At 37.7% G+C, this 16,450-nt stretch overlaps 2 protein-coding genes across 2 annotated transcripts; both read right to left on the bottom strand.

Moving 5' to 3' along the window:
- Positions 1-1,543: 1,543 nt before the first annotated feature.
- LOC132092661 (26S proteasome regulatory subunit 4-like) lies at positions 1,544-7,348 on the bottom strand. The gene is made up of 11 exons (XM_059498996.1): positions 7,277-7,348; positions 6,155-6,208; positions 5,972-6,068; positions 5,764-5,888; positions 5,491-5,676; positions 4,084-4,212; positions 3,754-3,850; positions 3,459-3,648; positions 2,594-2,745; positions 2,358-2,512; positions 1,544-2,182 (listed from the first exon to the last, which is right to left on the bottom strand). Exons 1-11 carry the CDS (start codon positions 7,277-7,279, stop codon positions 2,048-2,050), a joined length of 1,323 nt encoding a protein of 440 aa, XP_059354979.1. The 5' UTR covers positions 7,280-7,348; the 3' UTR covers positions 1,544-2,047.
- A 617-nt stretch (positions 7,349-7,965) lies between these two features.
- On the bottom strand, positions 7,966-13,295 carry LOC132091922 (potassium channel subfamily K member 13-like). The gene is made up of 2 exons (XM_059498003.1): positions 12,756-13,295; positions 7,966-10,219 (listed from the first exon to the last, which is right to left on the bottom strand). Exons 1-2 carry the CDS (start codon positions 13,093-13,095, stop codon positions 9,321-9,323), a joined length of 1,239 nt encoding a protein of 412 aa, XP_059353986.1. The 5' UTR covers positions 13,096-13,295; the 3' UTR covers positions 7,966-9,320.
- Positions 13,296-16,450: the final 3,155 nt, after the last annotated feature.

Here is a 16,450-nt window from a genome sequence, read left to right as displayed (position 1 = left end):
ATACACAATGTTAAGGGGGGCATTATTGGCCGCCCTGGACCTGCAATGCACCAGCCAACGGTATATAATAATAATAAAAAAATCCCATCAAGTTGGTCATAGTAAAACCTAAACAAAAAATGGATTAAATTATTGAATTATACTATAATACTATTGGGCAACATTTACTTATAGTGTACCCTACTGAAGGACAATTTCTATACAGAAAAGAGGAAGTGCATCAGGTTTGACCCACACAGAATGTTCAGCACTTTCTATTGGCTAATGTACAACCCATGAACCAATCACCTGTAGGTCAACACTCAGCATTTTACATTTACAGTATATATATATATATATAAGAGATAATATATAAATATAGACACACACACACTAACACACACACATATAAAACAGAATAATGTAATTCTATTTCTATAAAATATACATATAAAATGTAATGTTTTCAATTAAGAATTATTTCATGTTAAATTAAATGCACGCACACACACACACACACACACACACACACACATATATACATATATATATATATATATATATATATATATATATATTTAACAATTTTAATTGTATATAATATACATGACCTTTTATATAGAAAGAAACACTTCTTAAAATGATATAAATTATTTGCTTTTTTTTATAAAACCTTTCTCTCTCAGTTCATCTATTTGTTGTTTTTATTTATATATTATCTATTATAAAAGTAATTATGTTCTACCTAATGTCCTTAAGTGTGAAAGATCACAGATGAACAGGGTTCACACTGTATAATGTGAGGCCTGTTATGAAGAAGCTCTGCATCAGTGACACTGTCTAAGGGTCTGCATCCAGCTTTTGGTCTACGTGAGCTAGTCTGTGACTGCAGAATATGCATTGATGTGCATGCGCTGACTGATTTAAGGATCCTGTGAAGGGCCGCAGGCCGACTGCTTTCTGCTGACTGCATACTTTCATTAGTTGCTCCTTTACATCAAGGAAGCATTTTCATTACTCTCTTCACGCTGCTTTGCAGAGGTCAGTGAAGAATGAAGGTTTCCCAACAGGACTTAAAGAAGGAAAACGTTCTTCTTGGTGGATCTGAAACATTTTATAAACTGTAGCACCTCTAATAATGTAATAATCTACAATAATATTTAATAATAATGTATTCAAACCCGGACAAACAAGAGCTGTAGCACACCCATTCTGGAATACAGTATTGTGATGAGGGTGTTTTAAATAATGAAGGGGAACAGAGAGCAGAGTTTGAAATGAGAACGATCTAAAAACGCTGCATTAATTATGCTGATCTCTGCAGAGTCGAGCAGGAGAGAAGACACTGGTCCTCTAGTTTAGTAATTAGCAGAAGCTCTACGGAAGGAAAATTAATCATTTCTCTCTCTGAGGACATGCTTTCTCTGAAGACGCTACCTTTTACTGACTTTCGGATTCGAATAATTAAATTCAGAAAAACAAGTTCATGTTCAAGAAACACTGAACACATAACCATTCAAAAGTTTAGGTTATGTAAGGTTAATATTGAAAAAATAAATGCTGCTCTTTTGAACTTTTTATTCATCAAAAAATCATGGAAGAAAATGCATCAAACTTTTTTAACAAAAACATTACACTGAAACTATTAAAGAACTATTAATAATAATTGAGCACCAATAATGATTGAGCAGCAAATCAGCACATCAGAATGATTTCTGAAGAACCATGTTTCACTGAAGACTGGAGTAATGATGCTGGAAATTCAACTTTGAATCACAGGATTAAATTACACTTTAAAATATATTAAAATACAAAAACAGTTCTTTTAAACTGCAATAACATTTCACAGGATTACTGCTTTTACTGTATTTTTGATCACACGAATGCTAAATGAATCACCTACTGAGAGCTATAAAAAAAGAAACAATCCAATCAAATCTCCCTGATACAGTAGTATTTATTTTCTGATCCCAATAACAAAAATAAAACAAATCGGCATTCGGCATGCGTAAATTAAGCCAAATGTGCAAAAGTGCTGCACTCTTATGAAAAGTGGAGCTAGACTAGATTAGAGATAGAGGCCTTCAGGGGTGCCCTCCTGCTTCTTATACAGCACATTTTCTTTAGACTTCTTGAAGTCCTCATTGGTGACCTTCATCCTGCGCTCTCTGAGGGCCATGAGACCTGCTTCTGTACAGATGGCCTGAAGAGACAGGAAGTCAAGAGATGAGATACACATGAGAAATACTGTGTGTGTGTATAAGAGAAATTCTATTATATTATGAAAATTATAGAGAAAAATTGTAACAAAATCAACACAAGAGGGCAGCAAAGCTTTTCTGCGACACTTTATAATGAACCGAACCCCTTTAACATACCTTAATATCAGCTCCTGAAAGGTCGTCTTTAGCCAGGATGAGCTCGTCCAAGCTCACGTCCTCAGCCACTGTCATCCTGCTGGTGTGGATCTGGAAGATCCTTCTCTTGGTTTTCTCATCTGGTAATGGGAACTCAATCTTACGGTCGATGCGACCTGAGGGTGATGGAGAGAAAATTGCCTTGAGGGTTCATCTAAATGGCACATAAGCTCTGACCGTCATAGCATGAGCTGTACCTGGTCTAATAAGAGCAGGGTCAAGGGTCTCTATTCTGTTGGTGGCCATAACCACCTTCACATCTCCACGTGAATCAAAGCCATCCAGCTGGTTGAGAAGCTCCAACATGGTTCTCTGAATTTCACGTTCACCTCCTGAGTTTGAGTCATATCTGTAAAAAGTAATCAGGATATATGACATGGTATCTTTATTAAAGGAATAATTCACCAAATTCACCCTCAGGCCATCCAAGATATAGATGAGTGGTTTTCTTCATCAGAACCGATTTTGGAGAAATGTTTCATTGCATCACTTGCTCAAAAATGGATGCTCTGCAGTGAATGGGTGCCGTCAGAATGAGAGTCCAAACAGTTGATAAAAACATTACAATAATCCACAACATGACTCTAAACTTTCACTTCTGGCCAAAATATGAATGAAGAATCCATAAAAATGCTTCCTCCAGTGATAAAGTCCATTTTCAAACAGTGCTTGATAACAGTGCATATTTCTCTCCTGATTCAGACAAGATGACTTTTCCACTGGTGAAAAAAACATTATGCACAGAGGCCTTGTATTTTAGCTGGAAGCAATGGTTTGAAGTCTTGATGGATTTTTGTTTTTCACTTCACAGGACATTAACTGATTAACTGGAGTGGTGTGGATTATTGTGAAGTTTTTATCAGCTGTTTGGACTCTCATTCTGACGGCACCCATTCACTGCAAGAGGATCCACTGGTGAGCAAGTGAAGCAATGCTACATTTCTCCAAAACCTGATCTGATGAAGAAAAACACTCATCTCCGTCCTGGATGGCCTGAGGGTGTATGAGTGTATACTCAGGTATTTTTTAGCATATTTGAAATATTTCATAACACTGCTCTACCTCTTAGTTCCAATGGCATCAATCTCATCGATGAAGACAATAGAAGGAGCATGTTCCTCTGCCACCCTGAAGAGCTCACGTACTAGTTTAGGACCATCACCGAGATACTTCTGAATCAGCTCGGAACCAACAACCCGCAAAAACGTTGCAGACGTCTGATTGGCCACTGCCTTGGCAAGGAGGGTTTTACCTAACATCCAGGAAAATGACATGATAGGTCAAGACCTGTGATGTCACTACATGCCCTTATTTCACTATAGGAAGACTGAAACAAACAGAGGGGTGTTGGACTCACCTGTTCCAGGGGGGCCGTAGAGGATGACCCCTTTGGGAGGCTTGATGCCCATTTCCTCATAATACTCTGGATGGGTCAGCGGCAGCTCCACGGACTCCTACAGGTCAGAACATTAGTTAAGCAGCATAGATTCACTTTTCCCTGATTAAACATCACAAAGCAACGTGAAAATATTAACTATTATAACAGATTCATCCTTAAATATATTCTCCTTGAGCCAAAGATTTTTGTAATATTTGTTGCATGGACGAGCGTATGATCCCCTTCTGATGGGACACCATTCCTAAAATATAAAGGCAGCTATACATTTCATGTATGTTTTCATTTTGCCTTAATTTCTTGTATCTGATTGTCCAGTCCACCGATGTCAGCGTACGTCTCTTGTGGAGCCTTCTCCACCTTCATGACGGTAACAAGAGGGTCTGTGTCATCCATCAAAACCCCTATGACAGCATGGACCTAAACAACAATCATTTAATCAATCATTTAACCCACCAACATTCAGTATCCTGAATTAGCTACAGGAACGCAGCATTCAAACACAAATGGATGCAGACAGCAGGATATGTTTTGAAGGGAAGGCCCTGTCATCATTTACTCACCCTCATGTTGCTGCAAATCCAAAAGACTCTGGTTAATCTTCAAAACATGAATTAGATATGTTTTTAAGATTTTTTTAATGAAACCTGAGAGGTTTCTGTCCCTCCATTGAAAGACCAGGTAACTAACACTTAAAAGACCAAAAAAGACATCATAAACTGAATCCAAGTGAATCAAGTGGTTTAATCCAATCCTTCTGAAGAGACACAATTGCTGTATAGGTTTGCTGGATTTCAGTTATAACCTTTATCACTTCTAGCCTTTAAGGTTTTGATTACCTGAACTTTCAACAGAGGCACAGAAACCTCTGAGGAGTACACAGACACATAAAGTCAACTTTTAGCCTTAAGGTGCGCCGCTAAACAGTCAAACACATGCAAATGTGTTAAAACACAGCGCTTGGTGATTAATCGCATAAACCTTCGTCGGTTGTTCAATAAGTGAAAGTAAACAGTTGAGAATGAAAATTGGATCTGTGCGGCTCTTAAAGTGACAGCAGGCTAATATTTGTGTGCTTAATATTAATCAAACAACAAAAGACTCACTGCTCGTGACTGAAGGACTTTTGTAGCTTTAATAAGAAACAAAGGAAGTTGAATTCTCACAGTAAAGACTATGCTGTTTTAATTTACATTCGATTATATGATTTCTCTAGTAGGCTGAATACTTTAGGCTTGCATAAAAAACTTAAAGCACAATTTGTTTCATTTGTATCTTGTTATCTATTGTATTTGTCCTATGCTTTTTTTTTATTTTATTACTGACCGTTTAATTATTTTATTTTTATTTAACGAATATTAATTATCCTAGCATTCTGCTGTGGTATTGAGAATAGTGCAATTTAAAAAAAATCTAAAATGTCTCTAAAATGTAGATGTCCATAGAAACCTTATTTACAGAACGTATATATATATATATCTCTTTAAAAATTACTAGTATTAAGTTTTGGTCATGTGGCCCACTCATAGTCGTGTTAAATAATCCCGATTACAAAATAATTGTGATTATTGATAATTGTGATTTTCGCCATAATCGAGCAGCATTCATTATAAATATCTTAATTTTAATTTGAGTGAACTATCCCTCTAAGTTTGAGGAATTCATCCTATTTCTATTCAGTCCTGGTGGATACTGTACCTTGTGATTGAGTAAGACAGAACAGCCGGGCTCCAGCAGATCTTTGTCGACAAATGACAGGATGCTGACATAGTGCTCCGAGCCCACAGACGTGGAGACGATGGCGTGATTGTCATCAATGATCTCCTCCAGGGTCCCCACAGACATAGGAGTCCCCCTCAGGTCATCGACCTTTGACCTCTCCTCCTAAGAAGTGCAAAAACATAACTATCAGCACAGACAAAAAGAGCAAAAAAAAAGGAGAGTGAGAGAGAGGATGGACGGATGGTGCACCTCCTGTTTCTCCTCCAGAGGTTTCATCTGCTCCTGGTTCCTGATGAACTCCTCTTCCATCAGCAGGTAATCTTTAATTCTCTCCTGCTTCAGGAGCTTCAGCCTGCACTGCGTGTGAGGCGTGACTATACAGAGAGAGAATATGACACTAACTGAACATCTGATGTAAGACACAGTGGAGTTCAACAGCTAAAGTCACATCTTGTACCTAAAGGCAGTTTGCTAGCAGCATCAGGACCCTTGGACTTCCTCTTCCTCTTGCCCACTCTGGTTGGAATGGGTGGCTCATATTTCTTCTTCTTGTCCTGTTATGATGATAGATTAAATCATTTAATTAAGGACAAACCTCTGGCTAATGCTGTTATCAAATGTCAGAGTTATGTTTGGTCACCTTATCATCTTTCTTTCCACCTCCTGGTCCATGTCCTCCGCTTTGACTCTGGCCCTGTGTTGAGAAAGATTCAAGTCTAATATTCATAAATAGTTATAGTCTTGAATTTAATTACAGCTTTAAATTTGTTTTTTAAATTTGTTTTTCATTTCATTATATATATATATACATAAAATCTAATTTATTCCTGTGATGCAAAGCTGTATTTTAAGCATCAATTCGTCAAAAATAAAGTGTCACATGATCCTTCAGAAATCATTCTAATATTCTGATTTATTATCAATGCTGGAAACTGTTGTGCTGCTTAAGATTTTTTGGGACCTGTGACACTTTTCAGGATTCTTTGATGAATAAGTTAAAAAGAAGAGCATTTGTTTGAAATAGAAATCCTTTCTAACAATATAAACTACAGTTCAAAAGTTTGAGATCAGTACATTTTTATTCTTTCTTCTTTCTTTTTTTGTAAAGAAATTAAAACTTTTATTCAGCAAAGATGTGTAAATTGTTAAGAAGTGATAGCAAAGACTTATATACAGTTAAAAAAGGTGTATTTTTTATTAAATGCTGCTCTTTAACTTATTATTCATCAAAGAATCTTGAAAAAAAGTGTCACTTTATATATATATATATATATAAAATTCTGGAATAATCCACTTGTCAATTTGTTTGAAATTAATCAAATTAATACACTTTTAAATATGACTTCCACCACTTAAAATGTAACAGAAGAAAAACATGTAATACTGTTCACTGACTATACAGTCAAGATGCACTGCTAGTTTTCACCCAGATTGCAATAATTCACCATAAATCATCAAAAACTGTGTAACTGTGAGTTGTATTAACGGGATGACGCGTTTTAGGTTGTATGGGCGCTACAAGAGTGATTTTAACGCTTTTAAGATCAAAGAATGTCTCTTCAGAAGACATGAATGCTGTTGTTACTCCTAACGTACATCGATGAATTAAACACCGACAGGCTTATCAAACAGAGAGTTATGAGACACCCTTCACGCGCCCGTTTACACAGCTTTCACATACTATATTTGGAAATTGCAGAATTTACATGAGACAGAAACAAATTAACCAACTAATCTGTAATTAAACTGCTGGCTCACTCACCATCTTCACTACCGCTGTCGCTGACAAATAACGTAGCTACGGATAGACTAATGGTACAAAGCACGCGAAATACCGAAACGCGTTTGTTTATTCTTTGTAGTAAGACCTCTGTATATCATTGGCAAACACTCTTAACACTGTTAGCTATGGGGCACACATTAGCTGTAGTGTGTGACCTCTGGTTCAGCCTGTCGATGTGTATTTGTCATAATTTTGTGATGTAATGTTTAGGAGATTATGTTTTGTTTCATAAGCAGGCTATGTGAACTTCAACAGCTCCTTTGGCATGTAAGTTTGTTTCTATGATTGCAGCTTGTGTTATTTACTAAATGTAGGTCCTGGGCTATTTTCACTACCATCTTTTTTTCCATTTCACACTGTGATTTCCTCTCCGATGTGTTTGGGAGGTTTGCAGGGGGTCTTCACACTAGACCACTCACATCTCACCCCTGGAGCTCATATTCACTGTTATGAGTGTTTTATCATCTGAGGCTGGTGAAGACGGGTTTCCATAGCAGCCTCCGAACGTCAGACACATTGTAGCTCTGGTAATCTGACCTGAAGATGCTCGGTCCATCTTTATGTCTGAGTGCTGCCACTAAGTGGAAAAAACCATTAGCTCTAGAAGTATTTCATGTTGGACAAGCCACACACAGACTCACAGGCAATAAGAAAGAGCATCATTCAGGACAAGGTTTGTTTATTTATTTATTTAGTCACAACTGTTCTTTAATGGGGTTCATTAAATATAGCCTGCATTATCTATAATTCTGCGAAGCGAATACAATTATCATATGATTTATCCGGTAGTGTGAATGAGGAAGACACAGAGTTCATGATTTCGTTGCCTTAATGACTCGAAACATTAATCATGCAGATTTCTGTCTATGAAGTTCATGAAGTTCCATTAATGATTCTCAGTATAACTACTGCAGTGTGAACTAATGAATGATGCATAAATCTTGCTCTTCCCCAAAAGTTAATGAACAGATTACCATATTGTGACAGAGCTGGAATCTGCAAGAAAACTGAGGACTAGTAATAAATTGCATCTGATTGTTTGCAGATTAATGCACTACAAGTTAACAAAGGCTCAGTTAGAGAGATCAGTGTGAAAGATGATAAACACAGCAGCTCAGATGCCTTCAAGTGACAAAATCAGCAGCAGTACATTAAAGACATCTCTCGTTCACTAACTGTGCGAACCATCTTGATCAGAAATCATGATTAATCAAAACGTTTGCACTTTAGGATTTAAGACTCCTATATGTGGCCTCAGAAACCATCGGGACTGTATCAAACATACAGTAATACTGTGAAATATACATTACAGTTTAAATTAACAGTTGTCTATTTTAATATATTTTCAAATGTCAATTATTCCTGTGGTGCAAAGCTGAATGTTCAGCATCATTACTCCTGTCTTCAGTGTCACACGATCCTTCAGAAATCATTCTATAAAATAATAATAGTTAAACAGTATAGTAAACATATACTTAAATATGTAAATATCTTGTCTTTAATGTATGTCTTAGATATATTAATATTTAACAGCACAAGGATATGTATAGTTTTTTAATTCGTTTTTACTTTGTGTGCTTTTGTCATTTTTATTAGTTATTGTTTTTTTTAAAGCTCTCTATAGTTTTTATTAATTTTATTCCAACTTTAGTTTAAGTTAATTCATCAAATAAAACTAACTGAAAATGAGAAATGTTGATTTGGAAACCAACTGCAATAAAATAATGAATTTTTGTTTTTGAGATGTTTTCTTTTCCTGTCATTTTATTTGAAGTAACATTTTTTATTTATTTATTTATTTTTGTTAACTATAATAATCCTGGTACACACCTGTTGTCAGTCCACCATACACTTTCCAAGCTAACCTTGTCTGTGCATGTACAGAAGAGCGTTTCTACACAACTATTAGTGAATGAGACCCAAAAGATGAGAGTTATGGTATTTGCTTGTCTTTGTTGGAAAAAAAGTGGTCACGCTTTGCTGTGGAGGTCGTCTGGTTATTTCACATGTCTAAATGCTGGATTTATCTATCTACACTTGTCTCTGCCAGTCGGTTGTTCATGATTCCCAGCGCTCCGACCCCTCCGGAGAACTCGTTGTGACGTGAGCTGCTCCCTAATGGACGAGGATGTCCGTTGGCCATCTCTGACAGCTGCTTCTGCATGATGGCCAGATTAACTTTATTAGCGGCCAGAAAGTCCTTCATGGAGATCATCTCTCCAGACATCCGCCGTCCATCCGCCTCACTATCATTGACTGCATCAGTCTCGATGGAGTTGCCCCGTCTGGTTCTCATGTGGCCTGGAGCGACCACGTTCCTCCGTGGATGGCGGTTCCCTCGACCCGGGCAGCGGCAGGGAGTCACCAGCCTCCGCAGAAGCCAGTTGAGAACTTGCTTGATCACGATGGAGATGACGTTGAACAGCGAGTAGATGCAACACACCCCTGTGAGGATGAAAAGGAAGTTGCCCACCCTGTAGGCTGCTTGAGCTGTGTACATCTCCCGCTGGTTGCTCACCATATCCCCAAAACCAATGGTGCTGAAAGCCACGAAACAGAAATAGAGGGCATCCAGATAGTCCCAACCCTCGGCCGCAGAATACATAGCGGACGCGGAGCAGGAGACCACGATGGCAGCGACTCCTAAGATGAGCATGACGCAGTACACCGAGGGTTTCCATCCGGCCAAGCTGTCCGTGCGCCGCCCTCTGCTGTCGGTGGAGGGACGCCGGCAGTTTTGAGGCGGGATGGCTTTGCTGCGTTCTCTGCGCTCGTGGCAGAACTTCAAAACGAATGCGATCACTGTGATGACACGTTCCAGGAAGAGGTTAAAAAATAAAATGGTGGCTGCGCAACCAATAAGCCCATAAAAGATTAGGAATATCTTCCCAGCAATAGTGACGGGTGTCGTCATCCCAAAACCTGCGGCACATACAGAAATAAAGTCAGCATGTTAGACTTTATAATGTCATTTAATACTACCCATTATAAAGCACAGCAAACAAAATATTCAATTTTGTTTATATGGTGTTTATATATTTTTGAATTTTATATTTTTGTTTTTAAATCATTTTTTTTAATCATTTTATTTATATATATATATATATATATATATATATATATATATATAGAGAGAGAGAGAGAGAGAGAGAGAGAGAGAGAGAGAGAGAGAGAGGGTTTTTTTTTTTTTGTAATTTAATATATTTAGTGTTGGTCACATTTAGTCCTGGTTTGAGTATCCTACCTCTTTTCAGATTTTTTATATTTGACTCAAATCTTTTTACTTTTTTGTAGTCTGAACAGTATTTAAAATAAAAACTGAAATCCATAAGCTCGATCTTAACCAACTGTACATGGTTTGAAACTCTTTTAAATTCATTATTTTGTTAATGCTTCTCCGTCTGAACACTTAGACTGGATTCCATGTTTGTTTTTTAGTGTTGTTACCTCAGGACAATATTAAAGGGGTCATATGATGCTTTTTTAAAGACCATTTTTTTGGTGTAACAGAATATGTTGACATGCTTTAATGTTCAGAGTACTACGGTGGATGAACACATGCAGCTGCTGTGGCGTGTCATGCTGCAGGAAGCAGGATTGGGACTAATTAGAATCTGAGCTGTAATTGTCCTTTAATAAGCAGCATGTGCTCCAAATCCCACGTGAACCCCAGCCTCCAACCACCTCCACCATTCAGAAAACTCCACTTCCCTTCCTCCCAAACCACTAGAAACAGGTTGCCATTGGTGACAGCAGCCTTACCACTCTATAGTTTTTTTTTCTTACATTTTTTCTTATTTTATCAGTTTCAAATGCATGTCTTTTTTTTTCTTTTTTTTTTTTTTGGTTACGATTAAATTATGAGAAGCAGGTATACCATCCAATGGCATATTTATGAAGATATTTTTCTATATGCTTCTCGTTGAATTAATAACCTGAAATTAAGTCCATGAATTAAATTGAACTATAAAAGACAACGTACTCGCACCATTATGTAACTGCATCACTGATAACGCTCGATTGTTCATATGGTATTAATTGTCTGTCTTCTAAAATCTATAAAGTATTGGAGGAGAGGGTAAAAGAGTCATTATTAATGAGGCAAAAATAACCTCCCCCTGCTCTGCATGTTAATGTGAAAGCATCTCATTTTTACGCACGAACTGCCAGATGACAGACTGCATGGAAATAAGATCAGATGCATTTAATATCCTCATTAGCCCTTTTACAAACACAAATCTGATGCATGCTGAGAATTAATATAACTTGGTTTATAAAGATAGAGAGTAAATGTGAAATTCTCATGAGTTAATACTGAAATGGTTTCACTTCACAAAAGAGCAAGAGTTGTCAAGTGGAAAATATCATCTGTGAGTCATCTGTGTTGTGTGGATGTACAGTGGGTATAGAAAACAACCACCCTCCTTAGAATGATCACATTTTGTTGCTTTGTAGCCTGAATTATTATTTTTTTTATATACAGCTGTATTATCTTTACTTATCTCAACTGCAACTTCTTTACTATACCCAGAGTAAATAAATAGTGTATATTTCATTGATGGAATTGAAACATCTTTTATCATGATGAGAGGTTATTCACCTGTTTACAGTTAGTCTCCTGCTTCATCTTAACAATTTTTTTTTTTTTTTGCTTCTCAATATACACCACATCAAGTAAACAAGACTGTTTCAGGTATCTATTATAAATGCTGACAAGCGTAAAACTCACTTCAATGAATAAATGAAAAAGACTATAATAGATTTAAACTGATTTTCAGCTATACCCAAGACCGTCTGACAGAAAATCTTTGGCAACTGTGTCAAAACAATATTACAAAATAACATCAATTTGCTCATCACACAAAGTTTATTCCTTTTATTTTATTTTAGTGGTTTAGGATCAGCTGAATCTCATTACCTCATGGCTTAGAATTACGTTTTTTTTAAATAAATTATTAGAAATTATTAGAAACAACTATATAACTCGCACTCTGTGTTATATTTAACTCATAGCAGATTAAATACAGAAAAGGAGGCTTATTATGATATTAATTTTACAAATATCTGATGACAAAATATCTTGTCGATGACAAAATGGTTTTTAAGTTGTGAGCAAGTTATTTAGATAATGTATAATGACATTTTTAAGATTATATAATACAAAATATATTTTGTACAAACAAATGGATAAATGTAGCCGCGTTCCCAAATCAATAGCCTAGCCTTTTAAAATTAAAATCTAGCCGAGTTAATTCAAATCTAGAAATATAAACTACATTATTAGCTAATATCAGTAACTAGCTTACATTACCACTGAAACAAAACGTTTTATCGTCTGAATGCGATGTACCAGCACCTGTTGCACGTTAGCTAGGCTACTGTACTTCCTCTCTCTAAATCATATAAATGGTTAAAACAGCTTGCAGTCTGATATATTTTTGTCTAATATTCAACTCACCGATAGTTGAAACCACAGTTCCGACGAAATAAAAAGCTCCCGCGAAGTCCCACCTGGGTCTGGTGGCGTCCACGCGGATCCCCGCCACACTGGCCTCCTCATAGTTCCTCAGGAAGTTCTTCAGCTCGTCCGGACTCAGGTTGTACTTGTGGGTGAACTGCTCGATCCTCTGAGCCCATCTGTCTTTGGCGAGCTTCTCCTTCGGATGCTCGAGCGCCGAAAACACCGCTGCGCCACACAACAAGTAGATGATGATCAGCAGAGCCAACATGAGGAATCTGGCGTTATCTTCATTCAGAGCTCCGATGCCGGTGCAGCAGCATCCAGCCCGGCAAGCCATTGTTTTATGGGAATATTACAGGAGCAGGTGAACCACCACATCCCAGTTCATCATAGATCATGCATTTTTCTCTTCAGAGCTCTGCGTCCGGGTATTTCAGGGGACTTAATCTCAGAACCTCAGGTATTCTGCTCGAAATGTCCCGTTTGTGGCGGATCATGCTGCGTTTGGTCTCGAGCGCTGTGTGTGTGTGACCTCAACCTCTCCAGATTGAGCTCAGTGCGTCAGATCAGATCACAGGTCCAACAGCAGCACACACACACACACACACACACACACACAGCTCAGGGATGGCTGAGAATGGCAGAGATGACAAAAGGAGAAATCTGGTTTAAAAGAATGGTGTAACCAACAAGTGACCATCAATTAATAAAAAGTATTAATCATTATTTTCCAGTATATTTTTCAAGGTAGATTTCAATATCACGGTTGTAGGGCTACTCCATTTGACTATATCATTTATAAGTTGGCTAACAAATCAACAAAGTTAATTTGTGTGTGTGTGTGTGTGTGTGTGTGTGTGTGTGTGTGTGTGTGTGTGTTTGTGTGCTCTTGTTTTTGTGACATATCAGGACTTAACTCTGTATAATGACGTATGACACAGGTATTACAAGGAGAGGGTGACTTATGAAGAAATAACCCAAAGCGCTTATAAACCATACAGAATTAGTTTTTTTGCACAAAAACAAACGTGTGTGTGTGTGTGTGTGTGTGTGTGTTGGTAAGGATGTTTAAAGTGTAAAATGCAAGAATACATTTATTTGACTAAACATAAAAACTGTAATGTGAAAATGTGAAATATTATACAATTTAAAATCCTGTGTGAAGTTATTTTTGTTTTCCTCGCGTACACAAAGTATTCTCGTCGCATCATAACGTTACAGTTGAACCACTGATGTCTACAAGATGTCTTTCGTACTTTTCTGGACCTTGACTCTGTTATTTATTTGGCTGTCTATGGCAGTGGTTCCCAAACTTTTCCATTCCACGACCCACCTAGACAAGTGTAATCTATTTCATGACCCACCACAATATTTGAGGAAAAAAAAGGTTGATATTACTTTAAGCCTAATCTTACTTAAAAGTTTGATGACAGAAATGAAGTATTTAAGAAAAAAAAACTTTTTATTTTAGAGTAGGCCTACACCTGAAAAAAATCACTATTAATATTTAAGTTTTAATTTTTGTTTACAGACTTTAGAATATGTAGTGTCCATAAAAACGTTAAACAGGCTCACTCCAGTGAACTGTAATCTGCGCTGCTGTGTTTTGTTGCAGAAAATGCATTCACGATCCTTCCGTGTGTGTCGGTGAGAACGGAGCACAATCCAACACTTTTTTTAGAAAAAGCATAAGAAGCAAAGCAGAACTATCTAAAACTGTTTGGAGATTAAAATAATTGTGAAATAGGTAAAAAATAATAATAAACATGTGTCTCGTTTTAAATAAACAAAAAAAAAAAAACTGGATGACATTAAGTTCAGGCAGAAATTTATTTTAGCAATGGTTAAATTAATGTTCAGCAATATCTTCAAAAGATTTCTGAACTTTGGCAAATTTTTCTCTAAAAAGAGATGATACGTCAAGGAGTATTGCATTATTTTTTTGTGCATTTTGTTATGTGGAAATGTTTAAATCTTGTAGTGTTACAATTAACCCTGTGTTTGTGCACTGCTCACCCTGTACATGTGAAATGCTTTTTACAAACCGTTTCCCGAACGAAAAAAGTGCACAGAGCTCAAACGGACGATAGAAATGAATGAACATGGCCTACCTGAAACCGTTTTCGTAACATTTGTTTTCTGGTGTATGCAATCTCATGCGGAATATAGTGTATTGAAGTGAGCAAGTTTTTCTCTTTTAATAATGCGGACCGATTGAACCTTTTAATGACATTGCTCTGAGACCTTCACTGTTATTACAACTCGTGCGCGCCCGCGCTTCAAAACACGCAAAGCACGCGGACTTAATTGCAATTCGAAAATCACACTAAGGATATTGCAGTCCTTATTAATGTTGGTGGGCTATATCATTGTGACGAGTGGGTTCCCGGTTCCCGCCTCCTCCTTCCCGTGATTGAGAAGTTTTTAATGTGTTAGACTGGTGCCGAAGCCTGGGAGGAAGGAGGGACGCGCTGCCGAAGATCCCTCGGCACTGAGGTGAATCCGCAGTGCCATCGAGTAGGGCGAAGGAGGATGCTCGAGGCGGTGGGCTGGAGTGAGTTGCCGGGGAGACGGACGCTCCTCTTTTGTATCCTTCCGATCTCCTCCGTGGTTCTCGAGACTGGTGAGTCGAGCAGGTGTCGCTCAATTCCAATCACTCCACCGGCCTCGCACCGTTCCCACTCGTCACTTTCGTGCAGCCCTAGACTGAACTGTGTGTGTGTGTGTCATTGAAACGCAAATTTAGCTGCAGCCAAGTGACTTTGTGCGACCCACCTTGTTCCATTCTGTGACCCACAAGTGGGTCGCGACCCACAGTTTGAAAACCCCTGGTCTATGGGACAGTCACGAACCTCCCGGTTTTCATCCAAAAAAACTTAAATTGTGTTCCGAAGATGAACGAAGCTTTTTCGGGTTTGGAACAACATGGGTATAAGTGATTAATGACAAAATTTTCATTTTGGGGTGGAGTATCCCTTTAAGCATGTTTGCATTATTAGATTAGATCGTGCGATGTGAATACATCATTGCGATCAATAGTGTATGACCTTTTAGATCTGGTTGGGAAATTTTCAGCATTTACTCTGGGACGTCCAGAGGCAACTTCTGTAAATGTCACAGTTTGGACAGGGAGACGAAAATCCATTATGCATTTAAGACAGACAGACACCGTGTATTTATAGATTGGCTCCTAAACTGTCGGATTGATTAGTTTAGACATTGAACAGAGCTGTGAAGTCTGATGCATTACGTTATTTTTAGAGCTTAAAAACATGCTTGGACCTTGGATAGTTGATTCCCTCGCACTATACTGACCCATAAACAACCATCTCTTAAATCGTCATCGTACAGTGATTGTGTCATAGTAACCCCATGGTATTTTCATTTCAAACTCTCTGATGTTTGGCATGTGACCATCATTAGTGTTTAATGTTTGTTTTACCCACCAACTGCAATATTCTTCACAATACCTACCAAACTAACTGGTGTCCCAAGATGTGAAAAAATCTGGTGTCCATGATAACAAGAACTGACAAAACAGCATAAACTACACTCATCCACAAATGACTGCTGTGGTGGGGCTTTGAAACGAAGCACAGCAAGAACCTGTGGAAACATTCATATTCATGGACATCAAAAGTATATTCAATCACTTAGAGGTGACCAGAAGAAAAAGTCAAGTTTAGGGAAGC

The sequence above is a fragment of the Carassius carassius genome, chromosome 18 (genome assembly GCF_963082965.1).
Source record: "Carassius carassius chromosome 18, fCarCar2.1, whole genome shotgun sequence".
Classification (NCBI taxonomy): Eukaryota; Metazoa; Chordata; class Actinopteri; order Cypriniformes; family Cyprinidae; genus Carassius; species Carassius carassius.
Note: the sequence above shows the minus strand (reverse complement) of the source record. Positions and strands in the feature narration are given on the sequence as shown.